Genomic DNA, 24815 nt, shown 5'->3' on the forward strand with positions numbered 1-24815 from the left:
ATCATAAAGGATGTCCCAACCAATTTGAGCAACGAGGAAGTCCTCGAAATTATAAACTGAGACCTGCCAGTTCTCAATGTGGAACGACTAGCCAGATACAACCCAGAGGATCCAAAAAGCGCCATACCGACAAAAACCCTAAAGGTAACCTTTCACGGTACGACCTTACCGAAGCAGATCAAACTTGGATATTGCATTAGGAATGTAGACTTCTACTTTCCTAAGGTCAAGCAATGCCAAAACTGTGCGCGACTAGGACACACCAAAAAATGGTGCAAATCAGCACAACGATGCCTCGCTTGCGGAGCATCTCCCCCCTGTAACCCTGTCTGTAACAGCCACAATAAATGCATTCTTTGCAATGGAGAAGGCCATACGGCAGTATCCGGCGCCTGCCCAAAAAAAAATGAGGAAAAAGACCTCATAAAAATCATGACCCTCACCAACACCACCAAAAGACAAGCAAGCAAATCTATTTCACAAACCACAAATAGATTCGCAATTTTAGACTCTCTTGCTGACGATGAGGCTAACTTCCCGGCCCTATAACCAAAAAACAAGGCGCCAAGCAGCCACCACAACGCGCAAGAATTAGCAAACAAAGTACTGAGTAAGTCATACTCCTATGCTAAAGTCACAACACATGCCTCCCCTCAATACCAACAAACCACCACGCCTCCAAATAACAAAACCACCGATGACATTACTCGCCATCAACACACCCCCCAAAAGCCAGGAAAAAACACCCAAACGCCTACAAACAAACAGACTCAACCACATTCGACACCAAATCAGCGTGGACCACCATCCACAGTAACGGACCTATCAAACATCAATGACACCTACGAAAACATAATAAAACAACTTTTCCAAATAATAAACAAGTCTACCTACAACATAGTCTCAGACGATGAAAGGAAAACGATTAACGACCTTAGGTCTACTTACAACAGAACGAACAATACCAAAGACTTGGCACAAATCAAACTGTTAACGAACCTCTCATCCACATGAAAATATTACAACTCAATATACAAAGCCTCAGGAGAAACTTCAATGAACTAGAAGTCTTTCTCCAACAAAACAAAATCGATGTTGCACTGCTTCAGGAAACGTTTACCCATAGCACGGATGTCTACTCCTCATCCAATTATCATATCTCCCTTCTACATAGACCAGACGGTTATGGTGGCCTCGCCACATTCATTCACAAAAGGTATAAATTCAGGACCCTACAGATAAACACGGAAATAGAATCCCAATCCTTTGAAATCTCCACAAAATACATAAAGATCTACCTGACGAACGTATATTGCCCACCAAAAACTCCCAAAAATACGTTAAAACGCGACCTGACACACATTTTTGATGCCCACCAACGCCACACACTCACTGTACTTGCAGGAGATTTCAATGCCCACGGAAGAGCTTGGGGAAACACCTTCGATGGTGCAAAGGGCAAAACAATTGAGGAAGTGACCCAAAAATACTGCTTTCGCGTAGTCAACCTTGGGAGTCCAACCTTTGTCAACAACAGAAATAGAAAAACTGCCATTGACCTAACAGTCACAAACAACCCCTCAACCCTATCAAACTGGGAAACTTCAGACTACCACCTCTCCAAATCCTTCCACCTTCCGATCACCTACGACATCGAGGAAACAACGGTGCATACAAATCACCTTATACACCAAAACATCTTGCTGGAAAAACTCCTCTCTATAAATGTTGGCTCCACGCCCACAGAGATGGAAAGCGCATTCCAAAGTGCCCCGAAGGTAGCCACCTTCAAACAAAACGCAAACGCATACCAGCCCAAACAGTGGTGGAACGAAAAACTTAGCGAAATATACGCAGAAAAAATCCGGCGGCTCAAAGCCTATCGGAGGTGCAGAACATTCCAAAACTTTCGAGCACTCGAGGAAATAGTACTCACCTGGCGTAAAGAAGTAAACCTGGTAAAAAAAAATACCTGGGAAAAGACAACCGAGAAACTGAACAGAGCAGATGGGAGAGAAGTATGGAACTTAGGAAAGGCGCTAAAAACTCGACTTCAACCGCAAAGACCGACTGAGACGTGGACCAGTCTACAAACAACAAACTTCCTCTCGTTCCTGAAAAACCAAACAAACCAACCCAGCTACCCACCTATATTGCCGCATCCCATAATCACACCACATATCACCATGGAAGAGCTGGATTTTATATTAAAAGGGAAGACAAAGGCCACTGCCCCTGGTACAAACCAAATTACCTACCGGATGATCAGTTCCCTTGACCCGGTACAGAAAGGCAAGTTTCTAGCAATCCTGAACCAATGTTGGACCCGCAATTTTATCCCTCCGGAATGGCGAAAATCCAAAATAGTGCCCATTCTAAAGCCACATAAACAACCAGATGATCCCAAAAATTTTAGACCGATTGCCTTACTAAATGTCCCTATTAAACTAATCAATCAAACGGTTCTGGGAAGACTCCAACAACATATAGACAGAGAGCAAGCTATCCCTCCACATTCCTTTGCATTCCAGAAACATAAATCCACCACCGACTGCATCAACTCGGTTATAAATAGCATCCAACACCTTAAATCTAAAAAGCTGGTTCCTATTGCCGTCATCGTTGACTTTACGAACGCTTTTGAGTTAGTAGATATCAACTGCCTGAGCGAAATTCTTACTAACATCCGCACACCAATCGAGCTCCACTCCTGGATCATCAATTTCCTTTCGAACAGAACCCTGGCACTAAACACCATGCAGACAGTTGTCAACAATGGACTTCCACAGGGAAGTTGCCTGAGTCCCCCGTCCCCCATAAAATCTCCGATGCCCACAACCAAATATTCCAGTTTGCCGATGACTGCCTGCTACTAACTAGTGGACCCACTACAGAAGGGGCGCTTAAAAACGCCAAAACCCTTACAGAGAAATTCAGTCGGCTATCAAATGACCTCAGATTGAAAATTAACCACGTTAAATCAAAACTCATCCTCTTCAACAGGACCAAAGAAAACTCGGTACAACTGGAAATTAACCAAAATGCAATACGAAACGCTCATCGTATCAAATACCTGGGTATTCTCCTCACAAACAACCTCATCACCAGACCACATTTCTCCGCTAAAATATTGGAAAATTCCCTACCAAAGGAGGTTATCAACTCCCCAACAAATTTCAACTCAAACCTACACCCCCAGAAAGGTCTCAACATCTTCAGATCCCTTCTTAGGTCTAGAGCCGACTACGCAACGCCACTCAATCTAAACATCCCCAAATACACACTGTCAAAAGTGGAGTCCCAACACAGAACCCAAATAAAGCGCATCCTGGGTCTCTCAAACTCAACGCCAAACCACGTTGTATACGTTCTTGCCAAAGAACTCCCACTTGAGTATCGGCAGACACTTCAATCTCTGAAATCCCTAATAAACACCCATCTCTACCATTCCCAGAACAGATGTCCTGGACCGCAACCTACTTCCCCACATGCCAAAATCCTAGCTGAATACAATGGCCTAATAGCACAAATTCAGTCACCCAGCTTATCAAGAAAACCAGAAAACCTTTTCGTTCATCCGAACATAGATCCCGCGCTACTGAAATCGGAGCAATCGGAGGGCCTCAAAAGCCATTTCGCATCCCTAGTTCAAAAGCTTCTCTCACGACGCTATGCAGTCCTATTTACAGATGCGTCTAAAACCCCTCAAAGTACCACTTATGCGACCCTACACCTAAACTCAAACGGCACTCACATTATAAAAATAAATCCAAACGCTTCTATCCAAACAGCCGAGCTCACAGCCATAAATCTGGCTATCAAAAACACCCAGTCGCCAAAAACTGCAATCTTTACAGATTGCAAGGCGGCGTGCTGCAAACTGAACAGCCCATGCACCACAGACACGATAGTCCAAGACATATTCCACAATATCAAAACCCTAAAATCTGAATGCCTAATTTTCTGGGTCCCCGGGCACAGAGGAATTCACCAAAACTCCAAAGTCGATGAGGAAGCCAAGAGAGCCCACGCTCTAACTACAGTTAACGAAACTTGCATATCAAGCAACGACGTGCTCCAAATAGCCTACTCACGGCTAGTAGCGGACTGGCACTCCAAATACCACACCATCTCCACAACTAAGGGTAAATTCTTCTATAATATATTCCCCTCCCCGGAAAAGGCAAACTGGTTCAGAAGCATCGATACCCAGGCAAAACAAATCAAAATCGCAAACAGGATCGTTACCAACCACGCCTTCAACAAAAAATATCTCCACAAAATAGGAAGACACCCTGACGGACTATGTCCACACTGCCTCGTCCCAGAAGACAACCAGCACATCCTTATCAACTGTCCAAGATACTACTCGCTCAGAATTCGTTCAAACTTGCTTATAAACCAAGCAGACCTCAACATCGCCCTTGAAAATAGCCACCCGGACCAATGGCTACACTTAGCCAAACTAATCACTACCTATAACATTGACATCTAACTTAGTACACAAAACAATTATTTTAATAAATTTTTAAAATTCACACAATTAGAAAGCAAAATATTCCACACACGATCACATTCTAGATAGTACGCTAACGGAAAAATAAACACCAAACAGCTAAAACTCTAGCTACCTACACTCAGCTGGCAATACAGCCTCAGGCTAGCCAACCGGCGACATGAACTGCCTCACTTGACAGATGTCAGGCAAAAGCACAAATGTCACCACAGGAGGAGAAAGAAAGAGTAAAGGGAAGAATCCGAGCGAAGTCCGCGAAAAATAATATGAAGTTTGCGGTGACAAAGCTCCACAAAAATCTTGTGCCAAAACTGGTTTAAGAAATTCTACGCTGGGAATTTTGATATTAAAGATGTTTCTCGTTTACAATTCAACCCAGAAAAGCATTGTTGGCTGCTTGAATGCATCTTTTTCAGAAAAGTTTGTAGCTCGTCAATCTTCAGGAGTTTAGTCAAAAGAGGAATTTAAAGTCAATAAAATGTTTGTTCTTAACAATTTATCTTTTATTGATTTATGAAATATATCAATTATTTTACAAAAATTATAGGAAAGAAAATGCGATTTTCTCTTACAAGCGTCCACCGTTATAATCACAATACATACACCGAACTTCCAGTTGTGCTGGACTAACAATAAACAAATAACAAAACGAACGAAATAAATCAACCGAAAATAATATCTACACCCTGTTCTCGAATTTCTACGTAAGAAACCAGACGCTGATAACTCAATGATTTAGAATATATGCAACGTGTTTGACCGCAACGAGAAAATGGCACTTTCACTCCCACCATCACACACTTTAACATTACTTTCACTAGGTCTACTTTTCCGCTGCTGCTTGCACACTTCCTTTCTTCAATGTCTTAAAACATAAAAAAATATCTTATCTAGATCCATCTTTAATTAATTTTAAATTAGTTTATGAATAGTTTTCCTTCGACGCTTGCTCGGATACTCTCATCCCTTTGCTTCCTCTGCTTCGCCGTCGGCTGTTTTCAGCATTTCCGCTACGTAGGTGTCGAGCAGGACTCGTAGTTCCTGCTGAGCGTATTCCTGCGGGAGCGGAAGCTTCTCAAGAGTGATTTTGATCAGAAGACACGGGTTCTGAACGGTTGTTGTGACCAGAACACCGCGCACAAGACATGCAAGCTTCTGGGCGATTTCACTTTGGCATAGTCTATGCTTGGATGTGGGACATGGTAAGAGATTGATCCGCGAACATAGATCAGCCAATTGCGGGCGAAGACTTTCCCAGCGGGTTTCAATGTCGCCCTCGTGGACTGTTTTCAGGTTTTCGAACTGTTGGAAGTGGAGCGGGGTGGAAAATTAAGATTTTTCAGGGGATTTTTAATGGTGGAATATCTTACCTTTTCGTTCATCTCAATGAAATCCAAAAGGATTTGTCCTTGATTCGACCAATTGGACACTTGTCGGGGATCTTCAAATTGTCGTAAAAGATCGTGTAGGTATGGGACGTTGTCTAAACAAGAAACAAACATTTACACTCAACACGGTTCCACTACAATATAACACATCGTTCAGTAAGTCTCGGGACTAGCGTAGAGATGGCGCTAATAATGTCATTTATATACCGAGGGTCAAAAGTACCAACCTTCAGATAAGATGTGTCAAAATTTGATGTAATTCGAAACATAACCATGAAAGCTATAGTGGTTAAAGTGACGCTGCCTTTGCAATCGTGAAAAAATGGACCAAAACGAGTTTTGTGTGTTGATAAAACATTGTTATCCAATGGGAAAAAACACTGTTCAAGCTCAGCAATGGCTTGAAAAACGTTATCCGGACTCTACTCCGTCGAAAACAACCATTTGTCGGTGGTATGCTGACTTGAAACGCGGTCGTGCTGATACAAATGATGCGGAACTTTCGGGTCGGCCAAATGAGGCAGTAACTCCCGAAAACACCAAGCAAGTATTGAAAACGTGATGGGTGACCGCAAAATGAAAGTGCGCGAGATAGCGCGAGATAGGTGAACATATCAACTGGTAGTGCATTTACTATTTTGCACCAAAAATTGGCTATGAAAAAGGTTTTTTCCAAATGGGTGCCGCGTTTGCTCACAATGGAACAAAAGCAACAACGTATCAATGATTCGGAGAGCTGTTTGGCACTGTTTACTCGCAATAAACAGGATTTTTTGTGTCGATATGTGACAGTGGATTCATCATTTCACTCCGGAGTCAAGTCGGCAGTCAGCTGAATGGCGTACGACCGGTGAAAGTCGCCTGAAGCGTCCAAAAACACAACAGTCGACCGGCAAAGTGATGGCGTCCGTATTCTGGGATGCGAATGGTATAATTTTTATTGACTACCTCGAAAAAGGAAAAAACATCAATAGCGACTACTACATGGTGTTATTGGATCGTTTGAAGGCCGAAATAGCGAAAAAACGCCCACACATGAAGAAGAAGAAAATCATCTTTCATCAAGACATCGCACCGTGCCACAAGTCAATCAAAACGATGACCAAATTCAACGAATTAGGCTTCCAACTGCTTCCTCATCTCCGTACTCGCCGGATCTGGCCCCCAGCGACTACTGGCTCTTTGCGCATCTCAAAAAGATGCTCCAGGGGAAAAGATTTGGCTCAAATGAGGAGGTGATCGCTGCTACTGAGGCTCATTTTGAGTCAAAAATTAGAGAAGCATTGGAATGATTGTATTACACTTGAAGGAGATTATGTTGATGAATAATAAAGAATTTTGCCGATAAAATGTTGTTTTCATAGTTAGTCCCGGGACTTATTGAACGATGTGTTATGACAAAACCTCATACCATTGATTATCGCATCAGGCGCTATATGTTGCATGATGACTTCATGAGCCAGAGACCATTGTTTCGCCTTCAATAGGAACTTGGCCTGTTCGTGATAATTCCTCTGAGCGCCAGCCTTCACAGCTCTTGCCCAGAATATCCATTTCTCCGGGATTCCCAGACCGTTAACAATGAATTTCTCTCGTGCTAAATAGTTTTCGTCTTGTGACAACTCCACGTACCGATAAAGCATTTCTTGGATGCATGCCTCGCGACGATTCTTATCTTTTATGTGAAGCAACACGAACACGGCCCAATGCCACATATCATGATTTTCCAGTTGATTGGCGAACGCTACGTTAATTTGAGTCTCGGCCAACTCGGAACAGTGATGATAGCCGAGAGTTTCAAAAGTTTGCAGGAGGAGCCAGCTGAAGTTAAGATCAACAAATTAAGAAAGAGATTTGGAGGGGGTGTGGTCTCCAGCTTACCTTAATCTGAAATCCATGGAATCAGGAGTATGAGTGGCGGGATTTAGCAGACTCTCCATAGGGTGGCTTCGTTTGGAATACAATTTCAAGATGTGATAGCGCAGGTCGTGGATGGGTCTTGAACTTTTCGTTTGGAACTTTTCAACATAGGATGGGGATGGTGGCATTGCATAGAACTCCTGTGCTTGGAACGAAGACTCATAGGCCAGTAGCGCGTCTGTTATCGACGATGTTGGTGAGCTTAGATACCACAGGTGAACCTATATTATATGCTTCAATTAGATAAGTCTAAAAAATTAAATTTTTGATCCACTAACCGCTAAAGCCTTCAACCAGTCGATCTCCTCTAGAACGTTGATGGGCCCGTGCGCTGAAGACAGTAATGAAACCCCAGCTATTAGCATGAACATCTTCAACCTTTCCACACTTATGAATTTATCAGCTTCAATGTCTTGCCATTGCGACAACTGATGTTGAATCAATTGCCTGACAGTAGGACCTCCGGAAATTTGTGCCAAAAGCATCGACAAATTGGCATCATCGTTTGTGAATGCCAACTCGCAAGCCTCCGCCACTTTATGGCACATTAAAAGACTCAGCAAGTGATCCAAATACCCAGTTTTCGTAACAGGTTTATTCAAGATATCCTTTTCAGTAACGGTGTCTTCCAGCCAATTTGAGAACAGATTTCGTCTAACCATTACTGACAAGTGGCTTGTTGCTTCTTGGCCTTCCAGTTCCTCTCGATCGCCCCACAGTGATTGACACAGTGACCAGACAGACACTGCATACTCTTCGAAAGAGTCGAGATGTGCCAGTTTTTTGGAAAGCTCGAAATGATCCAAGAGCAACTCTGTTCCGCCCCCAGATATAATGTGAGGACAATCACTGCCTATGACTTCATCGCGTCGCGAATGCTTCAACTGAACACGAAGATGGTCCAGAACAGATTTCTCAAAAGACTCGATTGGATAAGTTGTGGATATTTTCAGAGCTTGTAATATTTGCGGTGAACGGTCGAATTTCAATCGACCGCTAAAGAATTTTGCGAGTTTGTCGAGACTGTTCTCTGTTAAGAAAGTAAATCGAGCATCAATACCTGTCTTAGAAAAAAAAAGAGCCATCAAGTGCCTTACCTTCTTGCAGATCGGCTGCATTATTTGCCGTGTTTAGAACGATCAAATTATTCTGGGGCCCGAATCCAACTTTGAAGCGTCGACAATTATACAAGGCCAAGTCGGCCACACATTTACCGCGTAGCTGATACGAAATTGACTCTTCAAATGGGATGGCAATATCAGCGATTTTGACGGTCGCCACTTTCGGTTTAATAATTAGAGGTGCCGATTTGAGGGTAGCTTCGTGGGCGGTGATGTCTTTCTGCGGAAATTCAAGAAATGTCGGCTAAAATTATTGAATTATAAATAAAAGATGGAAAGGAAATTGGAGCTAAAGCTGCATCACACTTGCAGATGGATGGTAGGTGACTGCAAGCGCAGAGCACACCAAAGTTGGCCTGGTCTGCTTTAGTTCAGGTTGAGGTTGCATAATCTAGCAAGTCCTCGGATGATCTCTCCTCGGTGGCCGGTGGAAATTGTCTTCCGACAGACTAAGTGCGTGTAGAGCATGGCTGGGGGTAGGTTCATTCAAATGCCGAGAATTTCTTTGCCTGTTGGTCATGTCTTATGGGTAAGCGGTTCAGACGAGGGATGAACTGAAGCAATAACCCGGGGACTGTCCTCGAAACAAGCCCAAATCGAACAGCGTATGCCCAAGGCTGCGTAACCATGGGGCAACTTAGTCTTTAGTATTCGGACTTAATATTCGGTTGGGGAAAAAGTAATGTCGTATTTTGTCAATAGATGGCGACACTTAAATATATCTTGTGTTGTATTTATCGCATCGGGTCATACTATACGGCGATTTGACGACGACAATCTGGGCTACAGGCGTCTCTTTGACAGTTTTATGATCGTACTTTTCAGTCTCAAGTTATAGAGCGTCAAAAATGGACTCCACCAAGGAAGAAATTCGTCATATTTCACGTTTTTACTACTTGAAAGGTAAAAATTCAACGAAGGCGGCCAAAAAAATTTGTGAAGTTTATGGGTCCGATACTGTAACGATTCGCACAGCACAACGTTGGTTCGATCGATTTCGTTCTGGAGTAGTGGATGTCGAAGATACACCCCGTATTGGTAGGCCAATCGTCGTAGAAACCGATAAAATCGTCGAAATCATCCAAGTAGACCGGCATGTGGCAGCTCGATTGGCCAGGAACTGGGTAAGGACCATAAAACCGTTTGGAACCATTTGCAGAAGATTGGATTCCAAAAAAAACTGGATGTTTGGGTGCCACACGATTTGACGGAAAAAAATCTCTTGAACCGAATCAACGCCTGCGATGCATTGCTAAAACGGAACGAATTCGACCCATTTTTGAAGCGGATGGTGACTGGTGATGAAAAGTGGATCACGTACGAAAATCTCAAGCGAAAAAGATCGTGGTCGAAGCGCGGCGAGCCGGCCCAAACTATCGCCAAGCCTGGATTGACGGCCAGGAAGGTTTTGCTGTTTGTTGTTGGGATTGGAAGGGAGTCATCCACTATGAGCTGCTCAACTATGGCCAGATCCTCAATTCGGTCCTCTACTGTGAGTAACTCGACCGTTTGAAGCAGGCGATTGACCAGAAGCGGCCAGGATTGGTCAATAGGAATGATGTTCTGTTCCACCAGGACAACGCTCGGCCTCACACATCTTTGATGATCCGCCAGAAGCTACGGGAGCTCGGATGGGATGTCCTATCGAACCCACCGTATAGTCCGGACATGGCACTAAGTGATTACCATCTCTTCCGGTCCATGCAAAACGCTCTTGATGCTATTAAGTTGGCCTCAAAAGAGGCTCGCGAAAAGTGGCTGTCTGAGTTTTTTTTGCAAATAAGGAGGGGGGATAATCCAGTTGCCTTCTCAATGGCAACAAGTTTGCGAACAAAACGGCGCATATTTGACTTAAATCGGATAATTCTAAGTATGTTAAATAAAGCGTTAAAATTTGATCATACGACAATACTTTTTCCCCAACCGAATACATTGCACTTTCAGTTTCAGCTAGGACCTTTCCCCGATTACTCGTGGGATAGATTCCAATTTTAGGTGCATCATTGGAGAATAAGCTGCTGGCATCCAGCTAGGAGGCAGTGGTCGTTGAGGGCAGTACAGACGCCACCAGCCGTAACAACGCTCTGCGGGTAAAAGCAGCAGAGACCTTCGATTTTCAGCTTGGAAACCACTGTCATCAAGACGGACATAACGAGTACCAGCCACAGAACTCCTTCTCCAAAACCGTCGACGTCGAAGATCCCTTAGGGAACAAGGGACGACAAGAATGTCGACTACCGGAAGCCAGAAAAGAAGCTCAAGAGACAGGAGGTCATCCATATTCTGAACAAAGTTGGGAAGAAAAAGGAGGCCGACACTGTCGATGAGCAGGACGAAAACGACTTTGCTAAATACCAGGCAATATTCGAGGAATACAATAACGGGCGCCTGGGAAACCAGCAAAATGCGAAACCTACCACCTTCTAGCGTAATCGATTTCAGGATGAGTCGGAATAAGGAAACAAGAGAACCAGAGTGTGAAATGGCTCGGATGCCAAGCAAATAGCGAAGCAGCAACGGCTTAGACGACTAAGTACACACTGCGAAACCCTTTAGCGACGTGGCCAGGAGCCTGACGTTGGTGGATTCCGGAAGCAGCTAATTGACGCTGGACGTGTAGCAGCAGCAATTGGGTTAAACTGTTCGAATGTGGTCATCGAATATCTCCTGGACCGCAAGAGTGGTCTGACTCCTTCCAGGCGGTCTATGGATACCATGCCATAGCATGCGAGGACGAGTTCCCCAGCGACTTTCTTGATTCATGCGTCGTTAAGATCAACACCGCCTGGGAGCATGATAAACTCAAGATTGTCTCATACAACAAGATTTCCACGTCTGGTTGCCGAAAATTTGAATGGGAAAGAAGAAACTCATCCAACCCTTGTGCTTAAGAACCCCAGGATCACCATGAACGACTAGGTAGAGGTCAAGGAAGAGGAATCTTAGGTGAGAAGCCAATTTTTTTCTACATCGCATGAATGGAGAGTGCCTAGATGCACTAGAAAAAGCGAACTACAAGGTGCGGTTCAAAATCAGTAACGGAAAGGTCAAAGTATTCCGCTCCGCGAACTTGGACGTCGACCTGGGTCTAGTCGACGCCGCCGACGACCTGTTGGAGTAGCTGAAGACCGAACGTTTGATGGGGACTAATGATCCACCTATGCAAGCACGTCATTATGAAGGTGTATACGAGTCCTTTTTTTTATGGGTGGAGGCGGAAATCTTAAAAAGACCCTACTATAGGAATGTGTGGGATTCTCGCCCACTAAAACCACTTCCACTTCTCCGTCCATATCCCTGCGGGACCATCGTGAGGTATTACTTCGCGAGGATGGCTCTGGCTTACATCAGCACAACTAGGCGTCGTGTCCGCTGCATTTTCCGGATTCGTTCCAATTCCTGCATCGCAGACACTGTTGCGTTTATCGCACTCCAATTTGCTGCGGATCTCATCATCTCCACGAAATTATGGGGTCCTTAACTGTGTTGAGGGCGGCGTTTAACCTGCCGCAATGTTTGAATTGTTGAATGGCTTGCCGTCCATATGCCCATATCGCCGCGTTCCCCTATGAATCTTTCGTCCATGTAACACTAACGTAATTTCGGTAGGGCTCCCATATTACGGCCACGTCCACATTCGGCTCTCGAATGATGTGCGAGAGCAAGTCTTGAGCTGCCTCTCAATTGTTGAGGTTGATTTGTATCATCCTTATTTAGCCTTACGATTCAACTGCCCCCTATATACCGGGCAACTGTCACGTGGCTCCTCAGTGGATCTCCAGAAGTCTTTGATAAGGCACCTTCTCATCATAGAGCCTTTAAGTAAATATTACAATTTATTCCATAGCACAAAGGACACTGATCGAGACAGACTCAAAATATGTATGCCAGAAAGAGCCTGCACGTATCCGGATCTGAGCTCCAGCGACCTAACCATCATCAAATTGGAGCAAGTGGGAACGGAGAATGTGTATATCTAATGAGCATACATCTTCTCAGCCAAATGGTTGAAGGAATAGAGCGGCAATCGAGCGAAAGATCAACTCCACCAGAAGAACTAGAATATCTGACGTCCATCTTTGCAGCGAAGAACGTTAACCTTTCATCTGATAGGCGACGCAAATACGAAGCAAACAGGCATACAGGAATTTCCTGAAGAGGTACAAGTCCATCAAGACTACCAGGAACCAATCCTGGCTGGACAATTGTCAAAACACTGAAAATACCAGCGAGCCTGTGAGTTTCAGCATGATTCTGGCCCATCCTTTCTTAATAAATCCCAATCGGTTGTCGTTGTTGATAGACTTCTGACCTTCTCAAAACCTCTTGTGTTACATGAAAGTTTGACTCTGTTCATCAACACTGTAGGTTTCCCAAAATATTTCGAGCATCTTCGACCGGTTTTTACTAAATTTCACATAAAATTTGATTGTTCGACGATGCGCGAAAGTCCCCCACTCCGTGGCAACATAGAAAATCATTTCAGGAACTTTCACTCAGGGAGTTCCACTGAAGGCGCTCTCCCTAACGAAGTACCGCCAAAGGATGACATGTCAATGGAGTCAGCCATGACATCTGAACACGAACCCGATTCAACGAGCGACTCCGATCCGACGCCAGGGTCACAAAAGCTGAAATCCAAGACCGGCGCATTCAAACTGCGAGCGAAAGAAATGGAAGTGGAATTTCTCCGCACCATAATTCGAAACCTGCAGCAACGCCTTAGTGCCCTGGAAGCCTAGGGCACCAACACACCCAATCAACTATTCAGCTCCAATCAGGACATCTTCCTCCACTGTGCAGAGAACCACTGTCCGCCAGAGGACAGCCGCCCACACCCCACCCTGCAGCAACGCAGCCACCAATCGATCCGCCAAAGTCAGTAAAATACCTCCTCTTGTTGTCGTCCTCTCTCCTTTTTCCCATGATTTAAACCTTGCGTTTCGACTGTCTCATAAAAAAGTCTTGCCCTGAATCGCACGAAATCCTCGTCAAAACGAAAAGGATTTTGCCTACCCCAAAAAGTTCCTGGTCGAAAGCAAGATCAAGTCTTACACTTCCACCCTCTCCCCATCCGAGAGGACCACCAGTCTGATCAGCCGCGACCTCGAGCGCACGGACGACCTACACGCCGTTCCGAATAGACAGCTTCCAGCAACTCCACTATCGCTGGCAGAACAGTAGTGCTCATCTCCGATCAATTCTGCCTACGCAACACTAACTTGTAGTGGACTTCTTCAAATCAAGCCGGCTTCGTCTCCATAGATACTGTATTTACCACGGTATATGTGTATATCGCTGATATTTACTGCCCGAATCAAATCTTCGATTCCTTCGACCTCTTCAGTCTCATTCCAACCACATGAGGTAGCCAAGTCTTGGACTCTCGTTGTTGGCGTTGGTCCTTTACGGCTCGACCAAAATCTCAACTTCAAAGGTCACCAACCTTCAAAGGTGGCTCACATCTCCTTCCTCAACTAGACACATGTCCCACTTCAGTCGCGCACAACCAACTTTTGCTACGCCAACTAACACCATTCCTATCTATATCACTTCCTAGTCTCCTCTAACATCATCCCATGATTCAGACATTCTCGACTACAAATTGCCAGAAAGGGCCAAGCATCCCTTCCTCGCTCTGTCTCCGACTTCAGTAGAGCAAACTGGACACTCATCAATTTGCACCTAAGCAGACAACTAGATAATATACATCTCCCCAACTCCTACCAAGCTTCCAATGTTGCAATCGACGGTGCGATGAGCTAATCTCAGCCTTGCCTTGACTACAGAAGCTTTATCTCACTCCCCTCCCTCATCGTTTTAGGACGTTTTAGGAATAGATTCTCGGCACAGTTCCCCACAGTAAAAGCCAAAATATACGATCTCCATTAGAGCTAGAATCCGCACTCTGTATCTAGGCAATACCAACTCGAGATTATCGAGTACTGTTCCAAAGGGCACACTTTCCGGGAACTAACACAAAACCTTCCCTGGTCTCGGAAAATCTTCCTCTTCAGTCCAGATTCTCCATCAGAATCTGGGCATTCCCCACGGACCATGCCACACGCAAGCTGAACTTCACGAGAAACTTGTGGATTTTCCAACCAGGGCAGAGTGGAAGACCGGCGGCGTGTTGCAAAGTTATGATACAGTATTCTTCACCGATGAATCAAAGATGGTCTGTGGAGTCGGTGCGGGGGTTTTCTCGACTACACACTGTCTATTTGAGTCGTATGATCTCCTAGGGTTCGCCAGTGCATTCCAAGCGGAAGTACTGGCGATACTGGAACTCTGTCGACGGTTGGAGCATAATCCGATCCCCAAGCGTAACTTAACCATTCTCACCCATAGCCAAGCGGCTATTAAGCCCTTGTACTCAGCGACCACACCCTCCAAGCTGGTGAGACGAAGCAGAAACGCGCTGAACAGTCTGGGCGACACACTGAAGGTCACCCTCCTCTGGGTTCCCGGTCATAGGAACATAGAAGGGAATGTGTAGGTTCACGGATTGGCCAGGTGTGACTCTGCTCTTGGCATTTATTCGGCATCAAGGACGGAACCTACGCACTACTTAGCATCCGCGGGTCTTAGATGGCGAAGGCTTATCACCTGTGCCAATTCAAAGAGGATTTGGCCCGCCTATAACAAAACCAGATCACGAGAGCTCCAATGCCAGACGCGTTCAAATGCATACAAGATTACGGTGGGTCTGTACGGGGCACTGGCTCATAGAGGAGTCAGGCTCGGCTTATCTGACAATTCGCATTGCCGAAACTGCAGCGATTGCCCAGCTCTACCTAGAGGCAGCCTATGGACATTGGGTAAACCATTCTTCGGGGTCCTCAGAAAGACTTCTGGTTGCAGGATGAGAGAGCTGCTTTCCTCCATGAGTGCTACGGGCTGGTTCTGCAGATTTGAGCCGGTTGGACTCCGCTTCTTTGCTCTCACAACAGCAGTCACGGTCTTAGGAGTTTGTGGCACCAAAACGACGCATTACATCAAAGGCCGCTGATACCTACCTACCTTCTACGTGCTGCACCCATATAGCAACACAGAAAGTATATTGGCACGGAACAACCTCAACTTGATTTTGGGGTAGCTGCAGTTCCAGATTTTTGACAAAGCAGCTGAGGCGGATATAACGCTGTTGATTGGTCCAGAGACATCCCGGGACTATCAGCAGAAACGACGATTTCTAGATATACAAATTGATCAAAGCCTTCGATGCTCTGCCTATTAATGCAGATAGAGAGACCGCGATGATGCAGCTAGACAAAACCGTCAGCTTTTGGCTTTTCAATCACTCCAAAAAGTTGGTACCTACACTCTTTTGTATTATTGAAATCAAAACACTTACTTCATGTTCTTGTTCGTCAACGATTGTTGTCTCTTCAATTTTGCGCATCGACGGGAACGTTGGACTAGCCACTGGTGTATCCATCACACTCGAACTGGACAAGCTGAACGCATCCTTACTGAGCGAATGAGCCGATGGATATGCCGACATATTTCGAAAAATGGCTTTGTTCGTTGGCACAATCTGATCAGGGCTATCACGACCTTCCAAATTCTCCGAAATCACTAAATTTATGCAAAACAAAGTATCGATAAAAATCAATTTCCATTTTTTGTTTCGTCTGCATCTGCAGTAACCTCAGTTTATACCTGATTTGCCGTCAAAATCGTCTTCATTGAAAAACGAGGCTTTCATCAATTGAAGCTTATGAGCGTCAGTGCCGGAACCAAAGGCCAGAGCTGCTGTGGGGCTAGTTGGAATTTTGGCAATGGCACCAGGAGCAGTGAAAGTTGTCGCAGTGGCAACGGTGATGTGTTGCTGTGCGCTTCCTAAACGGTGACCTACTTCGGCGCCGAAATCATCGTGGTGGGCGAACTCTGCAATCGAAAGAAGGATGCAACCGAAATGGCAATGTTAAAATTTGAACAAGGAGTCTTAATGGTAAGTGGCGTCAAGGAGGAAACTGCTTTTCTCTCACAACTAAAATCATATTGATTTTATGTAAACAATATTGATGTATTTGCCCATAAAATCAACACCGTCATACAATGGAGCTTATCACAACATTAACAGTAAAACAATGGAAATATCTGATATTTACGTTACTACTATCCAAGATTAGTACATTATCTACCACTTTAGAGGGAAAATTAAAAATAGGGAATATTACGTTGATCCATAAGCGGCGACAAATCACCGACTCCTTTCTGCAGAAGCATTCTGTTGCTGTCAGCAGAATCCATAGCGCCGATCGCAGCTGCTCCTCTGTCCTTGGGTGGTTGGGCAGCAGCCTTTTCGGCTGGTTGTTTCTCCGTTCCGTCCGGCTTCTTTTTGGGGTCCAATTTCACACCCATCTTTTGTTTTTTAGGATCTGTCGGGGCGGCATCTTCCTCATCACTGTCACTCACTCCATACTTCGAAAAGTGCTCGACTTTGAAAACCCAACTGCCAGTTTCCGGTCGATATTCAATGAATCGGGTATCGTGCTTGTCGCAGATCCGGCGCAATTTACCCTCGTAATCCATGGCGGCAAGACGATCTGGATCTTTAATTGGTTCATGAAGAGTTTTATCGTGGGGCCAGACCTGAATGTGAACATTTACATTATTTTCAAAAATGCTAAGAGTTTAGAGCAAGCAAACAAACCTGATCTAATGTGATTTGAGCCTTCCGATTCAACCCTGATCCAAGCGGCGGTTTGTTTTCGTCATCTGGATAAATGATGACCTCCTTGTGCCGGAAGTGAACTGAAGAACAAGACACTTGAATAAGTATTTGCTGCTGAGAAGGATCATTTCAACTTACCAATGTCATCCAGATTTATTCCGGCCACGTCAAAGGAGTCACTGAAGAACACGTTGCCGTATCCCTGACGCCCAATTGTGAAGTTCGGAACGACACACGATCCATCCTCCGCTAGATAAGAATTCAGTTCGTCCAAAGAAGGGATCGTGTAGTATCCTTTCCGTCGCAATACTATGCCTGTTGGATGAGGTTCTAAATTCAGCAAAGACACTTCACCCGCTGTCTCATCTAGATACGATTGCGAAGAAGTCAAACTGTCGTTGGATGTCTGACTTATGAAGCTGGCGGTGGTATATGATCTGCCTTGAGTGTTGGTCACCTCACTAAGAGCTGCACTTTTTAGTCCAGCGGAATCACTGGTCCCAGCTGCATCGCTTTTCCTTGATACTAACTCGGACAATGTATTGTTCATGACAGAATCCGAAGAGAACTTGTTTCGCTCTTTGACCTTATCAAGAGCATTGGGATGCAGCCAGGACTCACGGCGACTACCGTCCGTTTCTGCTTGTGGCATTGAAGTTGGAATTTCGTTATTGAACTGCTCGTTGCTGTCAACAGTTTCCTTCGGTGTACCGCTGCGACTTGCCTCAGCAGATCCAGGTCGGTTAGTGGTTATAATTTTGGAAATACCAAAGGCATTGCCGGTGGTATTTGAGGCCGTTTTGTTGCCTGATGCGGTCAGCGATCCATTCAATGAAGAGTTGCTGCTCTTCGGCTTAAGGATAAGGCGCTTAGCATTCGGTTTCAAGTTGAAACACTGCTCCACGGTGCTGTCATATTCCTCAAGACCTTCAAACAGCGACTTCTGTAAAGAAAGGAGAAAAAAGAATAAAATAATTATTTGAAAACCGACGGAGACTGTTAACGCCCGCGGCGGAATGGTCTAATTATTCTTCAGGTTAAGATGGCATAATTTGGCAAGCCCTCACACGACCTCCTCGCGGTGGCCGCTGCGGACCGTCTTCGGGTGGGTTGGGAGTAGTCTCATCCAACTGACTCGGGGATCGTCCTCCCTGCACTGGAGAAGATGCTAACGGGACCCCATGTCAAGGTGTAACAGCATACGCCGGGGGTTACGGGGAGCTTGGGCTTTAGTATCCGAACTCTGAATAACTTCGGCCACTTAAGTTCCCCTGGTGGCCAGGATACTCGTGGGACCAAGTCAAAAAAAAAAAAAAAAAACACGATAGAAGGGGTGATGCCAGACACATTATCGGGGGATAAGCTGCTTGGATCCAGCCAGGAGACAGTAGCCATGGAGGGCAATACAGTCAGTGCCAATCGTAGCACTGCTGTAATGAAACCAACCGCAGGGACCTACCGAAGCGAAACGGCAGACGGATTAGTGGTTGCCTTGGAATCCACTACCTTCAAGCTGGGTGTAGCGAGTATCAGCCATAGTACTCCTAACCCGAAACCGTCGACATCGCCCCCCTCCCCTTCAAAAGCAAGGGCTGACGAGATTTTCGCTTACTGGAAACCGGCTGAGAAGCGAAGGTCTACCGAAGTCCTGCTAAAGAGCCAGTGCCAGAAGGCCATACATTTTCTGAGCAAGATTGCGAAGAATAAGGATTCCGGTACTGTCAACGAGCGGGATGACAAGGACCTCGTTAAATACCAAACAATTGTTGAAGAATATAGCAGCAAACGCCTGGCAGACGAAGTTGACCAAATACACAAGGAGAGTGTACAAGGCCTCGGACGCTAAGCAACCTCTTTAAACAGACAAGCAACAACAACCAAACGACGAATTGCGAACCCCTTCAGTGACGCAGTCAGGATTCACTTATGTGTAGCGCTGCGGGTGGCGATTCCGCTACCGACAAACTAGCGCCGGAGGTGCGGACCAATGTTGAAGCTAAGCTGTCGGAAATGATCATCGAGCATCTCTTGGACGACAAAGATGATCACACGGGATTCACTTGCTGCTTCGATTTCTCTCATGCGCATGCGAGGACCGATTCTCTAGGGACTTTCTCGATGTGTGCGTCACTAAGATCAACGACGTCTGGGAGGGCATAAAGCTCAAAGTCATCTCCTACGACGAAATCCCTAGGAGACCGGTCGCTCGGATCTGATTGCCGAAGATCCGCACTGATAAGGACAAGCTCATCTAATCTCTGCGCCTGCAAAACCGCAAGATTCCCATGGACGACTGGGTGGTTATCAAGAAGGAATAATCCGAGGCGAACAGCCAACGTTTTCTGCTTCGTGTAAATGGAAAGTGCCTGGAGGCACTGGAAAATGCAGGCTACAAAATGCGGTTCGGAGTTAGGCACGCAAAGGTGAAAATGTTCCGCTCCGAGAAAACGGACGATGACCTGGATCCACTCGACATCACCAACGAGCTGTTGGAGGAGATGAGGATCGACTATATGACGGGAACTGACGACCCCCTACCCAAGTAGATCACGCTGAGGGTAGCGCAGTTAAATTTGCAGCACTCGAAGTGCGCGAGGAAGAATCTGTACGGTTTTCTGTGTACAGATCTGGGAGTTCTATCGGCCTAGTCGTGGTCAAACTTCCTCGGCTTGCATGGTTCATGGCCAATCAGCTCTGCCAGAAGAACGGCAACACTTGACGCAATACACCAAACTTCTATTTTCTCAGCTCAGAGAACTGTAACGGTTGAGAGGAGGTCCTTCATATTAGCCTAATAACTGACAATAGCATTCCTAGGGTGGAGAACTGGAGAGTGTCTGATCAGAGATTCTTTTCAGATCACAGTTGGATCCTTTTCAGTCTAGATCTCGCCGCAGAGATTTCCAAACCTTTCAGAGAAACTGACCAGGGAGATTTGCAACATCCATTACAGGCACAAATATTGACAGTTATACAAGGACTGCCTGAAGAAGTACGATTCAGCCATCAAGACTTCTAAGAAGCAGTCCTCGTTGGACTATTGTCAGAATATTGAAAGCACCAGCGAATCTGGGAGGCTCAGTGACGTTTTCGCCAAGGAACAAAGATGCCCATCCCCTATCCTTTTCCTAAAGTCAGAAGGCTTCTAGACGGAATCTTTTGATGAAATTTTTTATTGTCTGTGCCTTTTTGTCATTTGGTCTCCTTCATTCAGAACATGAGTCTCAGCGAACTCATTGGTTGTCAGTCAGCTGGTATAGATTTAATGACATGAGTGTTTATTTATTTAAAGAGAACATTGAGTCTCATCGCTCACATCTGACCGCAAGATGGCCAGAAATTCAGCAGCGAAATAGCGACAAGCTGGCGCTGAAAACACCGGGGTCGGAAAAGTGGATTTTTTTGTTGGTGATTGCTATGGTTCTGCCGAGGAGATCTAATTCGACCAACTTGGCAAGTTCATCAGTGCGATCGCATTCGAATCCCCGCAAGCTCCCACCGATAGACCTACCAACTTTCGCCGTAAAATCTGCGGATTGGCAATCATTTCGGGACCAAGAAGACTGTATACAAGAGGAACAAATCAAGTGGCTGAGGGGCACGCAATGTCATTGTGTATCTTTGGGGTAGGGGCGTGGTTTATATATTGATGTATCGGCGTGTCAATGATTAGATGATTTTCTTGTGCGTTCCCCCATCCCATAAGACCCCATGAAGCCATACACAGCTGTGCAATGCCACATGCCCGCAACCATAAATGCACTGCGTTACATACACCGCGCTAACACCGGACCTTATGCGCGGAATTTTCTCCCGCAAATACCGTCGCGGTAGAAAATGCACAATGATTTTTCTCCACCATAAAATTTCGAACAAAGCGTTGAGAATTGAATCTCCTGTACAAATCGTGGGTTACTACCCAGGCTCTGTGATGACGCCGCCACACTCACAAAGAATATACCTGTCACCGTGGAAAAGTATAAGCTGGCGTGAGATGGACTCGTCAAACACTACACCAATGAACGTGTTCTTTTCGACTCTAGTGTTTCTGAGTTTTATTCGAACTTCAGGGTAGCCCATGAGCCGGCGGCGCCGATTTCACGGCAGTACAAATGAAGCACATGATGCGCCTGACGTTCTCGCACGCTTGATCAAGCATTGGAGCGATCTTATCGTTAATATGACGATGCAACGGCAGGACGGGCGCATTACCCGGGATTAGTAGTGTCAAGTGCCTTTTGACATGCCGCTGAACGTGCTTCTGAAGACTCTAACTGAGGCATTGGAGTTTGTTGAGCATCCGTATACAAAGGATCCCGCGATCCCGTCAAATGTTCCAAGAACAAGCAAGAGCACTATATCGCTTGAATTACGCAATACGCAATTACGCAAACTGTTCACCTCAGTTCTTATAATTTTATGGGCATGAATATGATGAACGCCTGTCGAGCCAGGAAAGCTTGTCGGATTTGCACTCCCAGTTGTATGTCTTAAGTAGCCTAGCTGACTTTGCGTCCGTCAACTTCGAGGCCACTCACTCTGTGCTAGTTGATTGCGCTCTTAGCGCCCTGATGCAGCCTCCTACCTCAACTCATGTTGTAAGCTCGGCAACGTATGGAAATTCGTCCCACTATCACTCGTGTTCTCGTAATTTCGGATATTCCTCCCCGGGAGATCTACACGGGCGCTCGCTGTTAAACTGTACGCTTTTGCTCGCCACTGCCTATCTCCGCATATTTTGATTATTTAAAGCGCTGGCAAGTGAACATTCAGTTTGCCGCATCTGACGGACTACGTTGTCGTGCAACGCCTACCTGCTGCCTTCGCTTTCCTTTGCCGACGAACTGCAACTTGGGGACCCTTGCTTTGATTTGGATGACCTAGTCGACCTTATCATCGCAACCATCTATTTCCTCGTGTCATACGAAGCCCTCCTTGCCGATTCCACGACGTCGGCCTGTTCGGCTTCGGTCGGTTACTCGGTTACTCTATAGTAAATTCATGAAGGAATACATCGACTTGGGGTCCTTGTCAAATTTGAATGACAGGAAATCCTTTATTTTACATTATGGTGCGTTGAAGGTGATCGAATTGCATGTGGTGTTCAATGGTTCTGTCCACCTTCGAGATTGGTTTTCACTCAACGAATGTCTGCACGTTGGACTGTAGCTTCAAACGATATAGCTAATGTGCTATTGCGATGTCGTCTTCGCCACTGACATCGAAAAAATGTGTCGGCAAATCGTCATCGCGCCCGATTCTCTACGGGCTTATAAGCAGAACACGATCACATATGGTGGGGTCAACTCGGGATACCAAGCTCTGCGAATTCTCCGGCAGATAGTCGAAGATGAGAATGGCAATTCCCCAGCTGCCAGCCGAGGTATCTAAAAGAATTCTTACGTAGACGATCTGCAATTGTTGATACCCTCGCTCTGCTCCTGAATTAACAGCGTCGCTCGCCACGAGGTCCAATCGTGCAACCCAATCGATCGACGTGGCATTGTAGGCTGCCGAATCTGGCGTCCGAACGGCTTTCTACATAGTTTCGGGATCTTATGGTAGTTATCGGACGGTCCATTTCGTTTCAAAGTAACATCGCCGAATCCCGATGGTGTCGTCGTCATCTTTACAATGTTCTAGGTTGGATTTCGCCCGTAACGATTGGCTTTAAAATCTTTTCGTGGAGCCTTGTGACCCTGTAAATGCCGTGGGATCACTTGCTATCAGCCGCCTCGCGGGACCGCTGGAATGTGTTACTTCTCTGTCTTTCTGACCGTTCACGGGTACATGTTCTAAGCAAAATCTTCTGCGAACCGAGATCCGCGGCTTTTGCGTCTCATCGGAACTCGCTTATGGCACTGTTGTGTAACTATGGACCTTCCTCGTAAAAGGAGTATCTCGCTGTATTCTTCTCATTGCCCAGACCAGGATCGCACCGCTTAAGAAGGTATCGTTGTCATGCCTCGAGCTGAGAACTGTGAAGCTACTCGCTCGCCTAGTTCGGGAGGTGCAGGACGATCTTTCGATGAATGAGGCAGTTTGTTATCTCTGGTCAGACTCTACGGTGACGCTCTAATGGATCCGTGGATAACCTACGCAATGGTAGACGTATGTGGCCGACATACAACCCTCCGTGTCCCACGCTTGCTGGCATCACCTTATCCATGCTTATAATCAATCACATACGGCCTTATGCGCGCGCTTGTCCTAATCAACTCGAAGCGGTTTTCAGTCCCAAGCTTCCTTTCTCGCCGGAGCCATGGTACGGACGATTTTGAGTCGCTCAAGTCTGTTCCCAAGCAGCGTCCCACCTCCAGTAGTTTGAACAGCGCGCCCACTAGCACGAACTTCGGATTGCTACTCCGTTATTCAAAGTCTACCACATTATTGAAGATCAGAACAAGATGCTTGGAATTTATCGACTGATGTACCTCAACCATTCTCCGGTCGACGGACAGGAAGATGTCAACTACTCTCATTGCCAAATTACTGAGCTTTCATCGCTCGCATAGATTCAGCATTTAAGCATTGGGTAAGCTACGTACAATGCTTACATTTTAGTAGCAATCGGCGTCCCAGCGGCAAGGTCTCGTACCTCTGACGTTACCGCTCGGATCGGTCCCTATTGTGCGTGGGTGGGCTGGTTTGGACGCTCCCTATTTCAGCCGGACAAGAAGTACTCATACATTTTGTTTTATGATTCATTCATTTCGAAGCTGCTAGCGCTAGATGCGTATCATTGCACTTTGCATGGAGGAACATCGATAAGGTATCTGCGCGGTAGCTTTCGCTGCCGAAAGCTGGTATGAACCGAGATATTTTGTTGTTTGGGCTGCACCCGCCTGTCAATTGATGGCCGAGCTGGCGGATTTATGTGTTCTACGTAAATTTTGGCAGTCTTGTCCATCTACGAGCCTCCCGAGGACGAATGCGCACATTTAAAGGCTGTGTAGTAGTTTTTGTGTTCTAAACTCGGTCTTAGACTTTGCAGGCGTTGTTCATCTACGAGTCTTTCGAGGAAGAGGAGTGCGCACATATAAAGGCTACATAAAAGTCTTGGTTTGCTTCGCCATCCGTGCCGTTCACCTGGAGGACTCTTCGCGCTATTTCATGGCTGATTTTTTGGTGGCTTTTCATTTACCTGTGACTTGTCGTTGTAAATGTGTTACTCACTCGAGTGATTG

General features: G+C 45.8%; 1 protein-coding gene across 1 annotated transcript in view; it reads right to left on the reverse strand.

Annotated features, from left to right (window-relative positions):
- Nucleotides 1–4997: 4997 nt before the first annotated feature.
- The window catches only part of LOC119652949 (nuclear pore complex protein Nup98-Nup96), a 33402-nt gene continuing 13584 nt past the window's right edge, over nt 4998–24815 (reverse strand). Inside the window, exons 5-15 of the mRNA XM_038057340.1 lie at nt 17767–18571; nt 17608–17708; nt 17132–17546; nt 16611–16838; nt 16303–16526; nt 8922–9165; nt 8103–8854; nt 7786–8045; nt 7316–7725; nt 5887–5999; nt 4998–5818 (exon numbers count right to left, since the gene is read on the reverse strand). Coding sequence (XP_037913268.1) covers nt 5477–5818; nt 5887–5999; nt 7316–7725; nt 7786–8045; nt 8103–8854; nt 8922–9165; nt 16303–16526; nt 16611–16838; nt 17132–17546; nt 17608–17708; nt 17767–18571 — 3894 coding nt within the window. The 3' untranslated portion in view covers nt 4998–5476. The remainder of the gene's footprint in view (nt 5819–5886; nt 6000–7315; nt 7726–7785; nt 8046–8102; nt 8855–8921; nt 9166–16302; nt 16527–16610; nt 16839–17131; nt 17547–17607; nt 17709–17766; nt 18572–24815) is intronic.

This window comes from Hermetia illucens, chromosome 3 (assembly GCF_905115235.1).
Source record: "Hermetia illucens chromosome 3, iHerIll2.2.curated.20191125, whole genome shotgun sequence".
Classification (NCBI taxonomy): domain Eukaryota; kingdom Metazoa; phylum Arthropoda; class Insecta; order Diptera; family Stratiomyidae; genus Hermetia; species Hermetia illucens.